We start from the raw sequence: 23,494 nt of genomic DNA, 5'->3' as shown, positions 1-23,494 counted from the left end.
GTATAATGACTCTATTTATTTTGCATTGTGAAAGCAAAATTCTATGAAAGTAATACAACATGAGCGCCAGAAAGCTTCGCTCCTTTCTCTACCCGAGCAAAGCAGTGGTCGTTGAGTGTGTGAAGTGTCCAACATTTCACACTTCTTTTTACCAGTTGAATGGTGCACTCATTATTTTTAGAGGGTTTCAGAGTGAATGCACTACTTACACTATTTATTCTACACAATGGCGTAGAATAGCGCATAAATATGTGATTTGGGACGCACCTATGTTACACACTTAATAGTATATACTTTTCTTTTACAAAAAAAGTACATTCTTTTAGGGTGTAGTAGAAGTATGTGAAATGGGACGCAGCACATGACTCCACAGACTCTTTTCACATTTCCGGATTTGTGAGCAGGTGAAGTCATCATTATATTTGGTTGAAGTTAGAGCGCAGCGAATGGGAGAGTACAACAAATACATTTTTTGCCCCTCTCAGCAAGCGCGGAGGTGCCCCTAACCCTAACATTGTTGAGAAGCAGGTAGGTCCAACTATAGGCCTACTGTGGTGTTAGTAACTGTACAATGGAGCGAGTTTCAGGCGGCGATGATTGGATATTATACCAAAGTTAACGACCCGGGGGTGTTTCAAAATGCTGAGGACCGGGAGGAAGTAGGTTGTGAAATTACAGCAGTTTTTCAGGAGAAATAACAAAATAGGAGGGTGGCGGGAGATAGGACTGAAATACGGCAGACTCCCGGGAAAAACGAGAGTGTGGGCAGGTATGGATAATACAAAGTATAGCTTTATAAATGTACATAGGATTTTATGGATGAATGGATGGTTAAATTGATGGATGGATGGATGGATGGAAGGACGGATGGATGGACGGACAGAGACAGACAGACAGACAGACAGACAGACAGACAGACAGACAGACAGATAGATAGATAGATAGATAGATAAATGGGTGGATGGATGGATAGATGGATATTAAAAACTTTGAAGGATTTAAGCTACTGATGACCCATTGTGATTATCTGTAAATATCTTACTGTATGGGGGGTTAAAACTGTTTAGTTGAACAGTATGATATTAAAATATCTCAAATAAATCAATAACATGGCAGGTAAATCAAATTACATTGTCTAGTGTGGTATTAAGTTTCATTTCCTACAGAAACAAGAAGTGAAGCTGTCATTCTAGACACTAAGTGCTTCAGATTTAATGGTTTTTGAGGTCATACGATCTGAAAAGTAAAAACTAATCTAAATTATATTTCAGAACATATAATTGTATAACTTTAAATAACAAAGCTTAGAAAAGCAAACAATGAAAACCAAAACGAAAGGAGAAAAAGCACACGCTAAGGCGTCTTATAAATGTTTATTATTATTATTATTTTCTTTACTGCCTTCACCAAATATCCTTCTCCCAGTGACTAAGTGCTTACCAAGCAATTCACATAGGAACTGCCTTACTGATAAAGCATGATCCACCATTCACTCATAAAGTACGGTCATCTCCACAAAGGCAAACGTTAGCTCGGCTATGAGTGAACAATGCATGCTGAGTACGTCCAGTGTGTTGAACATTACTAACATTCCTCGAACACCTCGCATATCTAAAGTGTAATATTAAGAGATCTTCTAAATATTTAATTATAAATGCCTTTGAGGTACTGTAACACGTCAAAGGGCTGATAAAAATCAACAAATGCGGAATCTGAACTCATTGTCTAATGTAAAACTCTCCAGATGACACATGAATAATATCATAAAAGATATTTCCTCTACTTAAGGACATTGAACAGGCATAATTCTACAGATTGCACATCAAACTTCATCTGCACGTGGCATTTGACCCACAAAACGCTTCATTTTTTTCTTGTAATTGGATTGCAGTGCACTTTAAAAGATGTTTTCCATTTATCTGCTTGCTAATGCAGGTTTTACCGGTTTCTAATGAAATTGACATGTTCACTGAGCTCTTGCTTCCTGTGTAGCACATGAACAAAGTACTTTGCATGGAGCAGTAAACATGTTACACACAATCTTTCCATTATTAAGCTGCAAACCCACAGCAGTGTTCAGTAGATTGAATCCTTAAACAGTGGCAGCGGTCAGCTGATGAGGACAATGGTGTCGTCTTTGGGATTCCTGTAAAAAAAGGACACAAATTAGGTATTTTATACATTTTGAACGGTTTCTGTCATTTTTTGAACCAAATTAAATATATAATTTTGAGCTCTCGGGGTGTTTCCAGAGAAAAGATTTCTAGAATTGATTCTTGAATCCTAAAAGAGAACTAAACAGGGTAGATTTTTGGTTTCATGTTGGGTACTTTTGTAGGTAGAGTCCCTGGATGTCCTTATATTGTTCAATTGTTTGGGGTCAGTAAGGTTTTTCATTAAAAAAAAAAAAAATTATTCATTTAATTCAGCTCATTAGAATGAAAAATTCAGCCAAATTTATATTTTTAACAAAATAAGGTTTGTAAATGAAATAAATGCTGCTCTCGTGAACTTTTAATTCATCAGATATTCTGTAATGTAACCCAGCTATTATTGGTTTCTGCACTGATACTGATCAGAAATGTTTCCTGATCATCGAATCAGCATATTTAAATGATTTCTGAAGAAATGTGTTACTCTAATGCCTGGAGTAATAATTCTGAAAAATCAACATTGCATCACAGGAGGAAATTACATTTGAACCTTTTCACAAATTGACTTTAAGAACAGAGTATACTTTATCTTTTACTTTAACCCATTGCCAATATAACTTCAATGCTGAGAAAACAGTCAATGACAAAAATTGGAGTAAATAATTGAATAATTAAAGGGGTGGTCCACAGTGTATTGTGTTTATAAGATGCAAAGCAATGTTTACTTTTGCTTCATTTGAAGCAAATCATGTTATTTTTCTTACAAATCTTACTTTGGTTTTCATGTTAGCTGAGTAGCTGTAAATAATCACTGTCATATTTCCTAGTTCCTCTGAAAGGCTCGCCCGCAAGAGGTTCTGACTGGTCAGCTAACAAAATGTGCTGTGATTCGCGGATAGGCTCTACGTCATAGAGGAAATGCGTCAATAGCCTTCAAGCACACGATTTTGCGCTGTGTAAATACAATCAGTTAATTTCTGTTCTGTCTGTTAGTTCTGACTGAAAATGAAGAGCACACAGCTAAACCTCAAGCCTGCTCTATAAAATAAAATCTGACAAGTGTCTTTCAGATATATTCGAAATAAGCATGTGTAAGTAATATGAAATGTTCACATATCTTTTGCGAGTTATTGAGATGTATTACATTATTTGAGATGTATAACACAGGTAAAGCGGCAGCATAGAGAGACACTGCAGCGCTGCTCAAGATTGTATTTGTTTACCATGGTTTGACTGATAAATATGAACTTGTAGCTAAATTGTTAGCGGTGCCAAACAGCATTTCCTGTTGTTTACATCCTTGTTTACATCCTCGCTACATCCTCGCTACAACATACCGTTAACACTAGAAACTGTACATTTAGTTGATAAATTTTAACAAATGAAAATACTTACAGGTTGTAGCTCACAACCCACAGCTTCTTTTATCATGGTTGGAGCTGCTTCTTTGAGGAGTTTTTAGCTGGATCCAGCACTGAACTGGGAGAGATTCTGAAAGCTCTGCTTAGTCAAATGCTAGCTATCTTTTTATAATTCTCTAGAACATAATTAAAATGAAATTGTAAACATTCTCTCTTTGTGTCATGTCCTTTGGAAGTCCAAATACAGAAACTGAAGCTCTGTGGAAATAGCAGCGTTTGGACGGCATTTTAGCTTTCTCTGCTATAACATTACACTGCCTCTGGGCAAAACTAGGAGCCCTTGTGATCTCACTAGCCCGGATGTATTTTTTGTAGCCCTCTAACTTCATTCTCTGTAGGCTTTGCTAAGCTGACTTTGTAATAGCCAATGTCTCCCTTTGCATTGAACTTTGAGCGTCTTACATTCAAAAGATGTTGTTTATGTTCACACAGCTACATTCCACATCAACTAAAGTTTAAAATATAATATCGTGGTGGACCACCCCCACCCCCTTTAAACTGAATAAATGAATTATAGTCTTTTAAATAATAACATAACATAATAACATAATATTATATAAAACATAATACCAGACTTGTAAATAATAGAAGAATTCTCAAAATATAATTTTGTGATTCTTTAATGTTTTTTGCAATTCTTTACATTATATACAGAAGAAACTAAAAGGTGCTAAAAATAGTTTATTAAAAACACTAAATTATTACAACTAAATTAAAAGAAACCTGTTTTTATACCAGAAGAATAATCTAACTAGATATACTGGAATGATTTCCTTGCTCTGTTAAACATCACAAGAATTAAACATTTCACAGGGGGGTTAATAATTTAATGTTCAACTTTAAATTTTCGAACATGACAAAAATATGGTGGTCTGGACCTCAGTGACATCATAGCTGGCCACAGGCCTGCTTTTAACCTGATATTTACATGCAGCATCAAATTTTACCCAAGCCTTTCCTTACATTTAACACTCGCACAAACAATGTGGAGTTAAGTTTCGTGTTTTCCCCCAAACTGCTTAGAGACTTACATGCCAAAAAGCTGGAAGAGGTGCAGGACAATAATGGGCAGCGTTTTCTCCTCTAAACTCTGGTTTGTTTATCGTTCCTGCAAGGCAAGGGAAGCCTCCTCATTTTTTTCCCCCTCCACAGAGAGCGTTTCTCTGTAATCAGCACTTTGCAGGGTGTGTCTGTCTTTCTCTCCCACCACTAATTCCCTTTCTCATGCCACAGTGGCTGAGCTTCTCATGTACTGTACTGTACTGTACCTCTGGCAGCAGCACAGCAGGCCTGAAGGCTGAACCATCTCTGGCTCCATCTCCTCCTGGCCCTGAAGGGGGAAACACTCCTTCTGGCCCTTCAGAAACCAATGCAGCTCTGTCATGGGGAAGCCTGTCGTCTGATAACCCTGGGCATAATGGAAAGGCTTATGTGAAGGGCTGCAAATGAGTTTAGGCTTAATTTGGTTTGGCTGATTTATTTGTTATGTAAAGCAGTATGGAGGATATCTTGTAAATAATGATGTCACGGTTTACTCATTTTTTTTATGTTGAGCCGACCCTTTATTTATTTGTTTTTAAAACACTGAAGTAAACTATAGCAGATAAAAAACATAAAACAATAATAATAATAATAAAACATTTAAAAAAAGGAAATATAAAAAAAAATAATAAAAAAAATCAAGAAATATCAATAACATCACAATAACTTTAAGAAGAAAAAAAAAACATTCATTAATTTTCCTCTGGCTTAATCCCTGATTATCAGGGGTCGCCAACTATTCCAGCATATGTTTTATGCAGATACCCTTCCAGCTGCAACCCAGTATTGGGAAACGCATACACTCTCGCTTTACCCAGTGTGTCTGTAGCTCAAGCAGGAACCCAGTGTGTCTGTAGCTTTCTCTAAGCAGATATGTGTTGTGTTAAGTGACAGAAAACCAAAGACTTCATCAGGCTGTATAGCAAATCATTCAAATCTGGTGTCTATTAAATGTAGATCTGAGACTTCTGTAGAAAAAAAAAAGCTAAAACTGTTAAGTTAGCACTTTTAAACATCAGATCACTCAATAATAAGTCACTTTTAGTCAATGATTTTATCAACACAAATTGCCTTGATTTTATGCTTTTTACTGAAACTTGGCTAGATGACAACTGTAGCGCAGCAGTTCTGAATGAAGCAGCTCCTTTAAACTTTGACTTTTTGAGTGTTTGCAGAGTTAATAGGAGAGGTGGAGGCATCGCTGCCCTGTTTAAAGATGTGTATGAATGTAAACAAGTGTCATTTGGTGACTATTTGTCTTTTGAATATCTGAGTATAGCACTAAAAGGGTCTCCACGCATCTTACTGATCATTATCTACAGACCTCCAAAATATTCTCCAGCTTTTATTGAGGATTTTACAGAGCTGTTATCAATTGTAACCTCTGAATTTGATTATTTTAGTATTGCTGGGGATTTTAACACTTTTGATCTGATTCAGCATGTTCAAGGACCCACACACAATCGTGGACACACTCTTGATCTACTTATAACTAAGGGTTTACACATTTCATCGACTGTTGTTAAGGATGTGATCTGATCATTTCTGTATTTTTTTTTGATATATTGATCACTCCAGCTATTAAAGACAGATCTGTCTCTGTCAGAAAGAGATGCATAAATGAGAACACCAGTGAGCAGTTTATGAAGGCCATATCGCTAGCACCAAGTATATCTGCAGATTATGTTGATTCTCTCCTTGATTTGTTCAATTCTAAAATTGAGAATGTCATAAATGACATCGCTCCTGTTAAAGTCAAGAAGATGACTGGCAGGCAAAAGAGATCTTGGACAAGGTCACCTAGAGTACAAATGATGAAAAGACAGTGCAGAAAAGCTGAGCGTATGTGGAGAAAGACGAAACTAGTAGTCCATTATAATATCTATAAAGACAGTCTTCATGCCTTTAATATGGAACTAAACACTGCTAGACAGACTTTCTTTTCAAGCCTTATAAACAGCAACTTAAATAATGCTTGTACACTCTTTGCAACGATAGAGAGACTCACAAACCCCCCCAGTCGGATTCCAAGTGAGCTCCTCTCTGAAAGCAAATGTAATGAGTTTGCTCATTTCTTCACTGATAAGATCAATAATATCAGAAAGGCAATCAGCTCATCCAATCAGTCAAGTTGTATCGATATCAAACAAGCTCAACCACAACTTAAGAAATCAGACATTATGTCTGATTTCATGGCAATTAACGGCAAAATCTTAGAAGAATTTGTGCAAGTTATGAAAACATCAACCTGCAGTCTTGACACGCTCCCCACATCATTCTTCAAAACGGTGTTTACCTGTTTAGAAATGGATCTCCTAAAAGTGGTAAATGCTTCACTTCTCTCAGGGATTTTTCCAACCTCACTTAAAACTGCAGTTGTTAAACCCCTCTTGAAGAAGAGCAACCTGGATAACACCCTATTGAGCAATTACAGGCCAATCTCAAATCTCCCTTTCATTGGCAAAATCATTGAAAAAGTTGTTTTTAACCAGGTTAACAAGTTCTTAAACTTCAGGGGGTGTTTAGACAATTTTCAATCTGGTTTCAGAGCACATCACAGTACAGAGAGCGCTCTTACAAAGATAATCAATGATATACGCCTAAACACAGATTCAGGTAAAATAACAGTGCCGGTTTGGTTGGATCTCAGTGCTGCATTTGACACTGTCGATCACAGCATACTTCTGGATAGGCTGGAAAACTGGGTTGGGCTGTCTGGGACAGTCCTCAAATGGTTTAGATCTTACCTTGAAGGTAGAGGTTACCATGTCAGTATAGGTGACCATAGGTCGAGGTGGACACCCATGACGTGTGGAGTCCCACAGGGCTCGATTCTGGCACCTCTCCTGTTCAACCTTTACATGCTCCCTCTAAGCCAAATAATGAGAAAGAACCAAATCTCCTACCACAGATGACACTCAGATCTACCTAGCCTTACTGCCTAATGACAACAGCCCCATTGACACCCTCTGCAATGCATTGATGAAATGAGTAATTGGATGTGCCAAAACTTTCTTCAGTTAAACAAAGAGAAAACTGAAATGTTTGTGTTTGGAAACAAAGATGAGGTTCTCAAGGTAAATGTGTACCTTGGCACTAAAGGTCAAACGACAAAAAATAAGGTCAAGAATCTTGGTGTGACTCTGGAGTCAGATCTGAGTTTCAACAGTCATGTCAAAGCAGTCAGTAAATCAGCATACTATCATCTCAAAAACATAGCAAGAATCAGATGCTTTGTTTCTAGTGAAGATTTAGAAAAACTTGTTCATGCTTTTATCAGCAGCAGGGTGGATTACTGTAATGGACTCCTCACTGGTCTTCCTCAAAAGACAGTCAGACAGTTGCAGCTCATCCAGAACGCTGCAGCCAGGATTCTAACCAGAACCAGGAAATCAGAGCACATCACACCTGTCCTCAGATCTTTACACTGGCTGCCAGTTACATTCAGAATAGATTCTAAAGTATTATTACTGGTCTATAAATCACTAAATGGCCTAGGACCTAAATACATCACAGATATGCTCACTGAATACAAACCTAACAGATCACTCAGATCTTTAGGATCATATAAACTAGAAGTTCCAAGAGTTCAGTCAAAGCAGGGTGAATAGCCACTATGCCCCTCGCTGCTGGAATCAGCTTCCAGAAATGATCAGATGTGCTCCAACATTAGGCACATTCAAATCAAGACTGAAAACACATCTGTTTAGCTGTGCCTTTACTGAATGAGCACTGTGCTGCGTCTGACAGATTGCACTATCATGTTTTTCTCTTCTTCTTCATTCTTTTATATCACATTTTACCTGTTTTTATGTTTTGTTTTGTTTTTACGCATTTTTATTATTTGTTTTTATTTTTATTTTACTTGTTTCTTTTATTCTATCTATCTATCTATCTATCTATCCATCCATCCATCCATCCATCCATCCATCCATCCATCCATCCATCCATCCATCCATCCATCCATCCATCCATCCATCCATCCATCCATCCATCTATCTATCTATCTATCTATCTATCTATCAATCAGTTCAACCATCCATCCATCCATTTAACCATTTATCTTTCCATCCATCCATCCGTCCGTCCGTCTGTGTTCATTTATCCATTCATCCATGTAACCATTTATCTATCCATCTATCCATCCAACATCTATCCATACATCAATCTATCTATCCATCCATTCAACATTTATCAATCAATCAATCAATCCATCCATCCATCCATCCATCCATCCATCCATTTATCAATCCATTCATCCATCCATTTCTCAATCCATCCATTAATCCATTCATTTATCCATCCATCTAACCATTTATCAATCCATCCATTCATCCATTGATTTGACCATTTATCTTCCCATGCATCCATCCGTCCATCCATCCATCCATCCATCCATCCATCCATCCATCCATCCATCCATCCATCCAACAATTTAATCATTTATCCATCCATCCATCCGTCCGTCCATCCGTCCATCTATCCATCCAATATTTATCAATCCATCCATCTACCCATCCATCAATACATTCAATTATCCATCTATCCAACCATCCATCCATTTAACCATTTATCTATCTATCGATCTATCCATCCAACCATTTATCAATCCATCCATCTATCCATCTATCCATCTATCTATCTATCTATCTATCTATCTATGCATCCATCCTTCCATCAATCAATCAGTTCAACCATCCATCCATCCATTTAACCATTTATCCTTCCATCCATCCATCCGTCCGTCCGTCTGTGTTCATTTATCCATTCATCCATGTAACCATTTATCTATCCATCTATCCATCCAACATCTATCCATACATCAATCTATCTATCCATCCATTCAACCATTTATCTATCTATCGATCTATCCATCCAACCATTTATCAATCCATCTATCTAACCATTTATCAATCCATCTATCCATCCATCCATCCATCCATCCATCCATCCATCCATCCATCAATTTATCCATCCATCCATCCCTCCATCCATCATTTATCGATCCATCCCTCCATCCATCCATGCATGCATCCATCTATCAATTTAACCATTTATCCATCCATCCATCCATCCATCCATCCATCCATCCTTTTAACCATTTATCCATCCATCCATCCATCCATCCATCCATCCGTCTGTCTGTATGTTTATCCATTTAACTATTTATCCATCCATCCGTCTGTCCATCCGTCCGTACGTGGGTCCATCCATCCGTCCGTCTGTCTGTCCATCCATGTAACCATTGATCCATCCATCCATCCATTCATCCATCCACCCATCATTTATCGATCCATTCATCCATCCATCCATATATTTAATCATTTATCTTCTCTCTCTCTCTCTCTCTCTCTCTCTCTCTCTCTATATATATATATATATATATATATATATATATATATAGATTGTATGTATATATATATATATATATATATATATATATATATATATATATATAGATAGATAGATAGATAGATAGATAGATAGATAGATAGATAGATAGATAGATAGATAGATAGATAGATAGATAGATAGATAGATACTCCATCTATCTTCTTGTCACACACGGACACTTACACTACGGCCAATTTTGATCTGACTTAATTCACCTATAGCGCATGTCTTTGTGCTGTGGGGAAAACCGGAGCACCCAGAGGAAACCCAAACAAACACAGGGAGAACATGCAAACTCCACACAGGATTTTCAATTGGCCCAGCCAACATTTGAACCAGCGACCTTCTTGCTGTGATGCAACAGTACCCACTGAGCCACCCCAGAAACAAACCAAAACCACCACAAAAACATAAGACACAGCAAAATAAATAGAACAAATCAAAACTATACAAGTAACAGAATAAAACAGAACAAACAAAATACAAAGAGAACAAAAAGAAAGCTAATTAAACGAGATCATAAACACAAGCCACACAAAAAAAAACAACCAAACAAAACAACAGAACAAAAGGAAAAAATAACCAAACAAAGCAACAAAAAAAAAAAAAAAAAAAAAAACTAGAATACATGCAAACTTGCGAATAAACTAATTCAAAAACAAAGTCTAAACACACAAAAACAAAGCATTTTAAGCCACACAAAATGTACACAGCACACCAGCGGAATTCAAACTCAATCATATGTGCACTAAGACTCACTTAGCCACTGTTGTATTATTAAAAAGTGTACCTTGATGGTCTCGTATGCGTCAGTGATGAGGGCGATGAAGAGACTGAGCACCATGTAGATGAAGAGCGAAATGAAGGAGTACAGATACACTCTGCTGAACAGCCACACCATCGTGTTCTTCTGCTCAAACTGGGCAAATGTGGCAAACATGTCGTCTCCGTTGACCAGAGAGAAGAGGCACTCGGCCACTCGACTCAGATCCTCAAACTGAACACATATCACCATATGAGAGAAAAGCAGAGATCAGAGACAAATACTGAACACTGACACTACATTCAATTATTCGCTGATGTTTGTTTTATATATAATAGGATTCAAAACAAGATGGTGCAATGTAATCTATGTAACAAACTATCTATCTATCTATCTATCTATCTATCTATCTATCTATCTATCTATCTATCTATCTATCTATCTATCTATCTATCTATCTATCTATCCATCCATCCATGTAATTCATTATATTGTAACAGACTGAAGGCAGGAAGCGTTCAACAGTTCAAATTCATCTTTTAATGAACATTTGCACGTTGCAGACAGAGTAATTATTTTGCTCGCTTGAAAGCAGCAACTATCTCACAAAATAATATTAATAATAATAATAAAAATCTTTCCCCTACAATGGGAAACCCCCTCCCTCTCGAATTTCCCCAAAATCTAGCTACTTAAATCCCCACATTACAAACACTTATACACCCCAAAATAAAACACAGGAACTGTCTTAAATCTTTTCTAGCATGCTACAATATGCATAGGCACGTTGGACACACAATACGAAAATAGAAATGTTACAATATTTAGTAGCTTTTTAAAAATGACGTACATGACAACATAATATTATAGAGGTTGTTGACATTTTGTTTATTTTTCCGTTTCATTTTTTCATTTATACTTGGTAACTAGAAGTCTCTTTAGGTGTATAAATCGGTGTATGCTTCCACCTGCTGTTCACAAAGAGTACTACAGACATCAAATCAGTGAAGTCTTCCACAATACATCTTACTACACTGATTTAAAATGTACTGTCATAGTGCATAGCCCAATGGTAGAGCAGCTGATTAAGTAAAAGTCTGACTGATAGACAGAATGACTGATAGACTGACCAACTGATTGATAGACTGACTGTAAAGCCGACAGAACGAACGACTAAACTAGCAACCGACTGATTTATTTACTGATAGATTGTCTAATTGAGAGTCTGACTGAATGACAATTAACTGACCATCTGACGGACACACAGACCAACTGATTGACTGATAGACAGAGTGACTGACAGAACAACCGACGCACAACAATATGACACACAGAGCATATTATTGATTTATTGATAGATCGACAGACTGACTGGCTGATTGACAGACTGACGAACAGAATGACTAATTGACAGACCGACATATAGACAGATAGACCAACAAAATGACCGACTGACAGAGCAACCGAATGACTTATTTTGTGATAAATTTTCTGTCTAATTGGCAGTGACTGAATGACAGAATGACCAATTGACTGACACACACAGACCGATTGACTGACTGATTGACAGACCATCTGACAGAAAGACTGAGTGACTGACCGACAGAATGATCAGTTGATTAAATAATTGATAGACCGACTGAATGACAGACTGATTGACGAACAGAACAACTAAGTGACAGACTGACAGAATGTTTGACTGACCAACACACAGACTGACTTGTTTACTGATAGATTGGAAGATTAACTCACAGTCTGACTGACAGAAAGGCTGACTAATCTATTAACTGATAGACTGTCTGTATAACAGGTTGACTGACCGATAGAATGATTGACTGACTGACTTATTTACTTATAGATTGAATGACTTATTGGCAGTCTGACTGACAATAAGGCTGACTGACTTTTTTACTGATAGACTGTCTAATTGAATGACATGACAACTGACTCACTAACCAACTGAGTGACAGACAGATTGATTGACAGATCAGACCGACAGAATGACTGACAGCAATCAACTGACTTATTTACTGATAGACTTACTGTCTTAATGACACACACAGACTGACTTATTGATAAACAGACTCACTGATTGACAGATCGACTGATAGAAAGACAGACTGCGTGACTGATAGAAAGACTGACTGACAGAATAACCAGTTAATTCATTTATTGATAGAGCCACTGACAGACAGACTGTCGAACAGAACAACAAATTAACAGACCGATTTACTGACTGACTGCCTGACTGATAAATAGACCGACTGACTGACTTATTTACTGATAGGTTAAATGACTAAATGACTTATTAATTCATATAGACAGTTTAATTGAAAGATTGATTGACTGATAAGTGGCAGTCTGACTGAAAAAAAGCAGATTGACTTATTTACTATATGACAGTCTGATTGAATGACCGATTGACTGACTGGCACAGAGACCAACTGACTGAATTATTTACTGATAGATTGAATGACGACTGATAGACAGACAGATAGACAGACTCACCAACAGTATGACCGATTGACTGACCGACTGACTTACAGATAGACCAACTGACTGACTGACAATTCTATCGACCATCTGCCGGTACCTTCTCATGGTAGGGTCCTAGGACGATCCAGCCACAAAAGGTGTAGCCCAGATAGATCATCCCAGCACAGCAGCAAAAGCGCAGCACCTTCGGTAAAGCAGCTCTCATGGTGAGGATGAGCACCTGTGTCACATAACATGTACACAAAACATTTAATGCTTTAATAATTGATCAGTCTTGCTTAAAAAAAATCACTTGCGCTTAATCATGGAAATCTTGCTAGGGTGTTTGCATTCATGTTGCTATAGTGATTCATTTTGACTTACATTGTACTTTTCAAAGTATCCCAGATATCGAATAACGCCGACCCAAACCATGAGAGTGGACGTGCCCAGTAAGATACTGCAGACATCATAGTTGGTCAGACTCTGGATGAGGATGGAGACGAGTTTATAACATTTAAAGTGTACACCAAACTTGCACTTTCATGTAGGGGCAAAGTAAACATCATATACTGTAATCAATCATTCATTTTCCTTCGGCTTAGTGCCTTATTTATCAGGGGTCATTAAGCCAACTTATCCAGCACATGTTTTACACAGCGGATGCCCTTCCAGTTGCAACCCAGTACTGGGAAACACTCATAAACTTACATTGACACTCATACATTATAGCCAATTTAGTTTGTTCATTTCATCTATAGCACATGTCTTAACTGTGGGGCAAACTGGAGCACCCACACACTAACAATAACACACACCTGACCATGGAAAAGCTGAGAAGCCAACTGTACAATTACTTTTGGACCCCTAACAAGTGAGAAGCACACATGCAAACTGTTGTAATTTCTACACCGTTCACCTGATTAGGATGTAAATGCCCTTAATCTAAAGCTGACAGCCTCCAGTCAAAGCACATCTTGTTTTTTTTTTATTTCAATTCCATCGTGTTGGTGTATAGAGCAAATGTTAGAATTGTGTCGATGTCCAAATATTTATGAACCTAACTGTATATAGACCATTTCAATGTGGTCATGTCATGGGCCCATGAACATTTCCTGCTCGTTTTCAAACTATTTCATGACTGTAAGAGGGAGTTTAAACATAACGCAATGTTCAAACAGCTATTATAACATTATTTATTAATATGTGGCTCATTTTGGATTCTCTGAAGCTTTAGAATTTAAAAATGTAAAACAGAAAATATGTTGGGACCATTGTTTTTGTTTACATCCCTCAAAATGGTCTACATATTTAACAACTAAATTGTTATTTTGGCCAGTAATGTGATTTATAAAACATAGGTAAATTTTCTCTCCAATTAATTTGCCTTCATGATTATTTACCCCCAAATTTTAACAATGAAAAAAGTATTTTTTTTTATAAAAAGTATTTAAAAAAAACTAACAAAATAAAAACAATGACATTTCTATATTTAATATTTGCTCGCAACTCACTTTGAAAATCGAATAATGTTCACAAATTAAGCAAATGTTCTCTGCAAATTTAAATTGCATAATCAATAAATAATAAATAAGAAGTGGTAAATAGTGTTTTTAAGAATCAATACTCAATATCAAGTTTTGCTTCCAGATTTATATAAACTTGTGTAAATTGTACTTAAATACAACTTAAATTTAAAGTAATACTTTATAATAAACATCTTAATCAATAAAAAACCTAATTAGATAAGCCAACACAATAAATAGACTAAAATACTTAAATTATAAATTCTAAAAATTACACATTATAAAAAGAGTATGCTGTAAATAATAATAGAAAATAATATCTTTCAAATAATAATAGACATTTTATTTAAATGTGTCGAGTGAATTGGAAGATAAATTAATACGATCTACAACATTCAGCATTGTAGTTTCCTAAATAAAAAAAAAATAGTTTTTTCAACATATTTGAATATCTAATGCACAGGTGTCGAAAAGGGAGGCCCGCAGTTCTGCACAGTTTAGTTCTAACTCTAATTAAACACACCTGATCAAACTAATTGAGTGATTTAGGTTTGTTTGATACCTACACAAACTGTAGGTGTGTTGAAGCAGGGCTGGAACTAAACTATGCAGGGCTGATGTCCCCCAGGAATTGAGATTGAAAGCCGTGACCTAATGCATCAGCAAAAATGTCTTCACCTTAGCTTGTATTTCCATCTTCAGTATGGATCCGATGATGGCCATCACGTCGCTGATGATCACCAAAACATACCAGCCATTCAAAAACTCCCTCTGATCCTCTTCACACACTTTATGGTTATAATTGTCAAGACAGAAGCTGGAGAATCGCTGCGGACAAAGGAAGTGACACATCAAGAAATCACTGACAGCACACAGAAATATGACACTTATTCACAATGAATGACAGAAAACAGCTAAAATAGCTAAAAGCATTAGGTACACTATAAAATAATGCTGGGTCCACACAATTCATGTTTCCCAACCGAAATCGATTAAGTTAACTTAATTGGTTTTACAAATGTAAGTAGATTGATTGTAAAACAATTAGGTTTTCCCAAAAAACTTAACAATTGTAAATTTTAAGTAGCTTGAACAAGGAGTAAAGCAAGTATTTTTTGAGTGTACTGTAGGTGCAATGTTTACCTGAAGTAACTTCACAGCAAGTATAATGGAGCGAGTGCAGAGAATGGCAGAAATAAGACACACCAGAATAACAAATCCATCAAAAATCAGGAGGTACAGAGTGTTTTTCTGAGCTGTAAAAGACAAGCATTCTTCACATGCATCTCGCATTACGTTAAAAAACTAAACGACATTTAAACATTTTACTTACCAGTTCCTGAAATCCTCCAGTTTTTGCACAAGCTACTAACAGCATCAAAATCAAGACTCAGTTTCATCTTTCCACTATGACAACTGTTATCAAAGTCAATCTGAAAATAAGCAAGTAAATGAATGAATGAAAGCTAAATCAAGATCATGATCATTTCATTGTTCTTAATGATTGTTTTAAAAATCTGTATATGAGGTGCTGTATTTTACTTTACTGGAAATCAAATAAGGCTCCAACTACATTCTGACTTGTGGATATCATGTATTTTCTCAAGTTGGAAGAGGTTAGATGCTCTGGGCAAACAAATTTGCATAAAAAGTGGGAATGTTTTCTTAACATCTTGCCTTTCATTTAACAGATGCACTCTCCTTTCTTTTAATTTCTTTATTTTGTGGTAGTTTATTTTTTGTTTGTTTTTAACTATTATTCTCTCATACTGTTTAATTGTAAATATTTACTTTCAACATTGACAAACTATCTGAATGTTTGATTGTGATTGTGAATTACTGCATCCTGTAATTTTTTGTACACTTTTATTACTCGTTTCTATTTTTCTTTTGCCTTTCTATTAATGGTTTTGTAATTTTTTTCATTTTTTTTTACTTCTCGTTTGTAAAAAACAACAACAACAAAGATAAAAATATGTAACAATTTGAGTTTTTTTCCAATAAAACATTTCAACATGCAACATTATTAATGCAAATAACGGCAAAAATCAAGTAGACATAACCTACTATGTTTGCTAACTAAAACTATTCATTAACGAACATGGAAAAAACATTACATTTTCACTTTTTGTTTTGTCTTTGGATGAATGGACATTTATTAAATTTGCAAAACTATGAATTTGCTCAAGAACAGCCCGAATTCATCAAACTTACACATTTAAGATATAATATAACACAATATAACAAGAAATAAAAATAAAACCATTTTTTTTACATTTTGTAGATTTATTTTACTGAAAAAGTAATCAGTGTTTTATAATAAACTTGATGCAATGTAAAAAAAAAAAAACTGTGCAAGGTATGTGAAAAAGCTAAATCAAACATATTTTATGATTAATAATTGATATTATTAGCTGTTAAAGACATATTTTGATAACTAAATGTCCTCCATACTCAAAAAGGGTCCAAAATTATCAGAAAAAAAACTTTATTTTAATATGGTGATTTCTTACAAAATAAAAGTAAAAAGAAAAAAAATTACGTGCAAAATGTTTTTTAGTTTAAATCCTTTATTAAAAAAACAAAGCTTTTTAAATTAATTTGTATGCATCTCTTCAGGTCAAGATGTACATGTATGTGTTATGAGAGTTTATTCTAAAAGGGGGTCTTACCTTCACAAAAAATGTGCAACAGTCAGGCAGCTCATGTGAACGAACTGTCTGCAGATTAATTCCCTCGAGTGCAAAAGTGATTTCAATTCCCACAAGCCTGTATTCCAAACAAAATAACTGTAATCACAACTTAATAATTTTTACAATACAATATATAAAGTATAGATTTACAAACCTATAAAAGTCCAACTCAAAAAACGAAGCATTGTTCATCCTCCATGTCAAGACAGACTTTGGATCAAGAGTTAAGCAAACTAAAAAGAAAAACATATACATTTTAGTCACTACATTTACGATTCCTACCAGATTCCAGTATTTACAAAAAAAGTGTAACCTATTTCAAGCTGGGCCTCAATGTCATAGACATCCTCAGATGGTTGGACATCGCCTCTTTTGTAGCTCTTCTTACAGATGATCATGGGAGAAAACTCTCCATTTTCTTCAGCATAACTAATGGGACCCACAGACAGGTTTTGTAACTGCGCGTACTGTCGAAGAGATAGACAAACTGTATTCTGTGCATGTTTTAACTTTAAATTTACATCAAGAAATATAGGTATGATAAATACATTACATAAGCCTAACAAAAAAGACAGGGTACCAAGATGTTTTGAAATGACTAGCCGCATACTCTGCTTTATCAGGGTATTCACTTCTTTCACATAATGATTCATTTTTCCACTAGGTGTCAGTATATGTCTATTAAAACCAAGCAGTGCAACAAACAAAATGGATGTTACTATAAATATTGCCAATTAGTGGTGTGTTTCAAACGGGATATATCACCCTTTGAATGGCACTTTGGAAAGAAAACAATCTTGGCCGTCATACTGAGGTGTTGTTCCAAGTACTCAAGTGCTCAAAACTGGCCACCTTTGTAATGAAGTAATTTGAAGGGTACAACTGATGGACACTAGGAAGTTGAATAATGTAGCACACAGCATTCTATACAAAAAAAAAAAAAACATCCCTATGCTACAATAATCCCTTCAAAGCTGTCACTCTATACTCTCAGAAATAAAGGTACAGGAGCTGTCACTGTGGCAGCACCTTTTCAAAAAATACATATTTGTACCCAAAGAGTCCACAGTGGTACCTCAAAAGTGCATTTTAGTGTCCAAACATACCTAAAAAGTACCTTTGAGGTACCATTATGGACCTTGCAGGTACAAATATGTACCTTTTGAAAAGGTACTGCCCCTAGTGACAGCTCCTGTTCTTTTATTTCTGAGTGTGCAGAGGGTAAACCTTTAAAAGGGATTAAGGCATAAGAATGGGCTTTTTAAATGGAACACAGTGAAGCTGAGGCAAAAATAAGCATGGCCTCCTGATCTGATTTTACATTATGCTTTATTCACAAAACTATATTACTCACCCTCTTTTTATTGCTTACACCTGAGACTTTCATTGATCCTCAATACAACTAAAAATACTTTAATTAAAATCTGAGGTGCTGTTCGGTTGTTCTGTCATAGATTAGTGTTTTTATTTATTTATTTTTATTATTAATATTTTTTTATGTATTGTATTTTATTTGTATTATATTATATTGCAGTATATTGAATTGTTTTTTTTTTCTGTATTTCGTTGCAGCAAAAAGCACATAAATAAACGTTAAAAAAAAGTTCACCTCAGATTCAGGAAATAAAATAAACAGTTTGAATTAAACTTAAAAAAAAAATTAATAAAAAAAAATCTGAGGTGTTATCTCAAAGGTCCAGAAAGGTAGTGAAGACATTATTAAATCAATCCATGTGGCTCAATATTAATTTTGGAAGCGACAGGAATACTATTTCAGTTGAATCTGCATGTATTGAAGCAGCCTCCAAGACTGGGTATGCTGTTTTATGCCAAGGCAAACCTTGGTGCTGAAATATAGTTGGATAAACTGGAAGTGGGCAGAGTTACAGACACAAAAAAAATCCAGAACGGAATGAACATTTTCAAAGCAGACTAACTGACTGTAGCATTGTTTTTCAGATAAACAAGTAGGTTTGCTTAGCATGTTTCTGAAAACTCTCAGACATATGTCATTTTAATGCTTTAGAAGAGTCAAAAACTAACATGCAGCATCTATAAACTGAACTGAATCTGATTTAATCCAATTAGAACTACAGTAGCTTTCTATTTCTGCTCTGATACCCATCTTACTGTATATGCTGAATATGTCCCACAAACTAAAATACTGTTATGGCTTTTTATCCCGTTCTGTCAATCTACTGTAAAGCAGCAGTAGCTATGTTTTCATCAACTATTTTTATGCGCAACTTGGCGTTTCCATCAACCATTTTTTATGCGCATATCCAAAATGCACAAAAAAAAAAGGTTAATGGAAACGCCAAGATGCATATAAAAACCATATTCACATAACTGAGTAGGATAAACTTTTTATTTGTTAAGAAAAGATGCGCATAAATTGCGATGAAAATACTTTTACTAAACAAATTCCAGTATGCGCATTAAAAAGGTCATGTGTTTTTGTTATAAGAGATCATGTGATAATAAAAATGTGCGCGAATGGATAAACCAGCAGGCTGAGCACATTGTAAAACTTCGAAAATTATTTTTTGGTCATTCTAAAATGCCTTAACCATTTCAGTACTAGTGATATTATATTATTAATCACCTCCAGAATCAAGAGCGTCTGTGCTCAGCGTTTGACACCTTCAAACACCACCAGGCATTCACTGCATGTCAGGATTCCCTTCTGAGGCACAAGTCATTTATTAAATGAAGAGAAGTTTTACGCAGCTTCTTCTACCGCAGCAAATTCTGTTTTTACTGTAGATATTTGGCACCAGGAGCGACGCATTGGTGCAGTAGGTAGTGCTGTTGCTTCACAGCAAGAAGGTCGCTGGTTTGAGCCTTGGCTGGGTCAGTTGGCGTTTATGTGTGGAGTTTGCATGTTCTCCCTGCATTTGCGTAGATTTTCTCTGGGTGCTTTGGTTTTCCCCACTGTCCAAAGACATGCAGTACAGGTGAATTGGGTCAGCTAAGTTGTCCATAATGTATGAGTGTGAATAAGTGTGTATGGATATTTTCCAGAAATGGGTTGCAGCTTGAAGGGCATCTGCTGCGTAAAAACATATGCTGGATTAGTTGGCGGTTTATTCCACTGTGGCAAAGCCAGATTAATAAATGTACTGAGCTGAAAAGAAAAAGAATGAATGAATGAATTTGGCGCCAATTAATCAGGAAGTGACGATTCGTGGAAGTGTTCGCTTTGATTCGTTGGATAAAAATGCTGCTTTATTCGCACGTCTTTTATGTGATAATACAGTTTTGCGCATAAAGGTAATTTGCATATATGGATGGAAACATGGCTAGTGATAAATCTAAATTGTATAAAGTGCAATAGAACAAAAAATAACAACAAGCAACAATTTACATAATTAATATGCTAACAAAATGATGGTAAGAATATAGAAATAGGTTGGAGGGAAGAAGACAGATTAAACAAAAATACAAACCTGATCTAAGACATAGTGTAAACTATCAAATACTCTCTCTTTGGTGTAGATGGAAATACTGTATTCATCCTCATCCACACCACTGTAGCCTTTCAGAAACAAATTCTTAAAGGCCATCAGGTTCTCTTCTTTATAGGACACCACAAGCTGGTTATTCAGTCCAAACAGTATGAGCTTTGGAAAGAATGAACAGAAGAAGAGAAGAAGTTTTCAGTCTGGCTGAAGGAACATTTTAGCATTATATGTAGCATTTAGTGTTAAATTATCATTTACAAAGACGAAACTACTTGGTTTAGTCAAATATGAAGAAATCCTTCAAAAGGTTTAGGATTAAAGCTGAAATAGACAATCTCTGCACTATTAGCAAGAGCAAAAAAATTACTGTCCAAACAGTTTTCCTAGCTACTCCAGTTGACACTGGTTGAAAAAAAATGTTAGTCCCACCAGAAGTGCTGTTGTAGAAACCAGGTTTACTCATAGTAGACTTACAGTGTTCAAAAATAAATAAATAACAGATTTCAGCAAGAAAGTAATCTCATAAATACCTGGAGTGTAATCATGAATATTTTAAAAATTTGCACTGCTAATTTCCATGGCAGCTGTCGTCGGGTTCTGTACTTCTCACAAGGGCTCATGAAGTAAAACCTCAAGTCGTCTCTCAGTTTCTCCTCTGTCATTGGATCAGAATCCACAGAGGTGGAGCCACTACAGTAAAATATATACAAATACAAGACTATGAACATTTACAATTTTGCTCTATGAAATACATGATTAAGAACATATAGCATTTAATTTTACATTTGAGCTATTGCATAGTTTAGTATGTGTATGGATGTTTCACAGTAATGGGTTGCAGCTGGGAAAAAAACATATGCTGGATAAGTCGGTGGTTCATTCCGTTGTGGCAACCCCAGATAAATAAAGGGACTAAGCCAAAAAGAAAATGAATGAATGAATAATCTAATAATTATTATTAGTGTAATGAATATTTGCCTAATCAATGATTATTTTAACAGGCTTCACTGATCAAATCAGTAGGCTTTGAACAATTCTTCAGCTTTCCCAGTTAGTTTAAACACTGAGATACAAACTTTATAATACTCATTAATAACAATAAAACATGTTACATATTATTCAAAACATAATTATCTTGATTAAGATTATCATTATCAGTATATCATTATTGTTGAAATGTATCATTCAATAAACAATCTTGCAAACCGATTTTAATTTATCATCAGAATTGATGTTTACATAAGATAACATGCTTTAATTGAGGGGAGAGTTTTATATTCGCACATTTGTTCAATGACAACTTGTGACATGCTCCTTATATTGTTTACCAGGGTACTTTGAATATCTTAACTGAAATCACACGTAAACATGACTTCAAAACAACATGAGCACCATTTAATTGACTGTGAACAATTGTATTTTGATAGCTGTTGGTTGCTAGCATTATTTCACTATTAGGAATTTTGCAAAGAATACTTTTCTGAAATTATATCATCAAGGAGAAAGTCTGAATGTGTGAATAAAAACTCAACTTTACCTCATTCATGCTCTTGTGTTATTTGTATTATGGCACAAACATTTTGAGAGCAAATAGAGATGATAAATTAACTTTGAGTGACACATTAACCATGTGACAGAGTTCTGTTTCGGATGAGGAAGATGGAGGGGTCATTGACCAAAAAAAAAGGAAAGAAAAAATAGCTGAATATGCGCTTCTTAAACTTTAACTGAGCCATGATGAATAACTGCAAAAGCACTTCTTGTACTTTTTTGTACACTACCAAGGGTACAAGTCCAAGGCTGCGTGAGCGTGTTTGTGTGTATTTACAACCGCAGCACTGACAGTTCCTGACACGCTCTACTTTATTTGGCTTTATGAATGAAACACAAACAATAATGATTTTATTACGGTCAGGGCATTGAAATCATACAATATCTGATCTGTCCGAAATTAGAAAGTTTGTATTCAGTTGTTTACAAAACAAAATGCAAAATAATTCAAGCATTTCAGAAATACGTTTGTTTAACTTACTTTGGCAGGTCAACTCTGACACTTTGGCAGAACCTTTCAGTCATTTCCATGTCGCCTGCTGACCACGATAAAACGCGTTTCCCAAAACCACAAGTGCTCCTTGACCATTAAATTACTAAATAACCTCGCGTCTGACGTCACAGCTGAAACACGTTCACTGCCACACATCGACCAATCAGGGGCGAAGAGATTTCCAGGTGGGCGTGGCTGAGTAAACTGTACGAAGTGAAACGTCCCTTCTGCAGCACTTTTTTAACTGTTTATCTGTGGTTGCACCTCGTACAAAAGCTCGAATGAGGAACTAAAGAGTTTCGGTTAGAAGACACACACAGACCACATGCTATTTTTAACGCAGCAGATGTGCTTTTACTGAGTATAAGTACACAAAGGTAAGGTAAGAACGTATCCTTTACAGGGATGTTTCATCAAACTTTAAGGGATAACGTTAGTTCACCACAAAATGTAATTGTACTCACTATTTACTTACCCTCAAGTTTCTTTCTTCTGTTAAACAATAAGGAAGATATTTGGA

The 23,494-nt window shown here is 35.7% G+C and overlaps 1 protein-coding gene across 4 annotated transcripts; it reads right to left on the bottom strand.

The window, feature by feature from the left end:
* Positions 1 to 968: 968 nt before the first annotated feature.
* mcoln2 (mucolipin TRP cation channel 2) lies at positions 969 to 23,053 on the bottom strand. Of its 4 annotated transcripts, none has more exons than XR_015521094.1 (15): positions 22,963 to 23,053; positions 21,461 to 21,648; positions 20,916 to 21,089; positions 17,780 to 17,933; positions 17,621 to 17,699; positions 17,446 to 17,542; positions 16,107 to 16,206; positions 15,917 to 16,029; positions 15,452 to 15,601; positions 13,632 to 13,733; positions 13,366 to 13,488; positions 10,800 to 11,006; positions 4,843 to 4,982; positions 4,606 to 4,682; positions 1,359 to 2,146 (listed from the first exon to the last, which is right to left on the bottom strand). XR_015521094.1 is itself a non-coding variant. In NM_201148.2 (14 exon segments), coding segments are annotated over 14 exon segments (1,686 nt in total). In that variant the 5' UTR covers positions 23,013 to 23,053; the 3' UTR covers positions 969 to 2,109.
* Positions 23,054 to 23,494: the final 441 nt, after the last annotated feature.

The sequence above is a fragment of the Danio rerio genome, chromosome 22 (genome assembly GCF_052040795.2).
Source record: "Danio rerio strain M-AB ecotype USA chromosome 22, GRCz13ab, whole genome shotgun sequence".
Lineage (NCBI taxonomy): Eukaryota > Metazoa > Chordata > Actinopteri > Cypriniformes > Danionidae > Danio > Danio rerio.
Note: the sequence above shows the minus strand (reverse complement) of the source record. Positions and strands in the feature narration are given on the sequence as shown.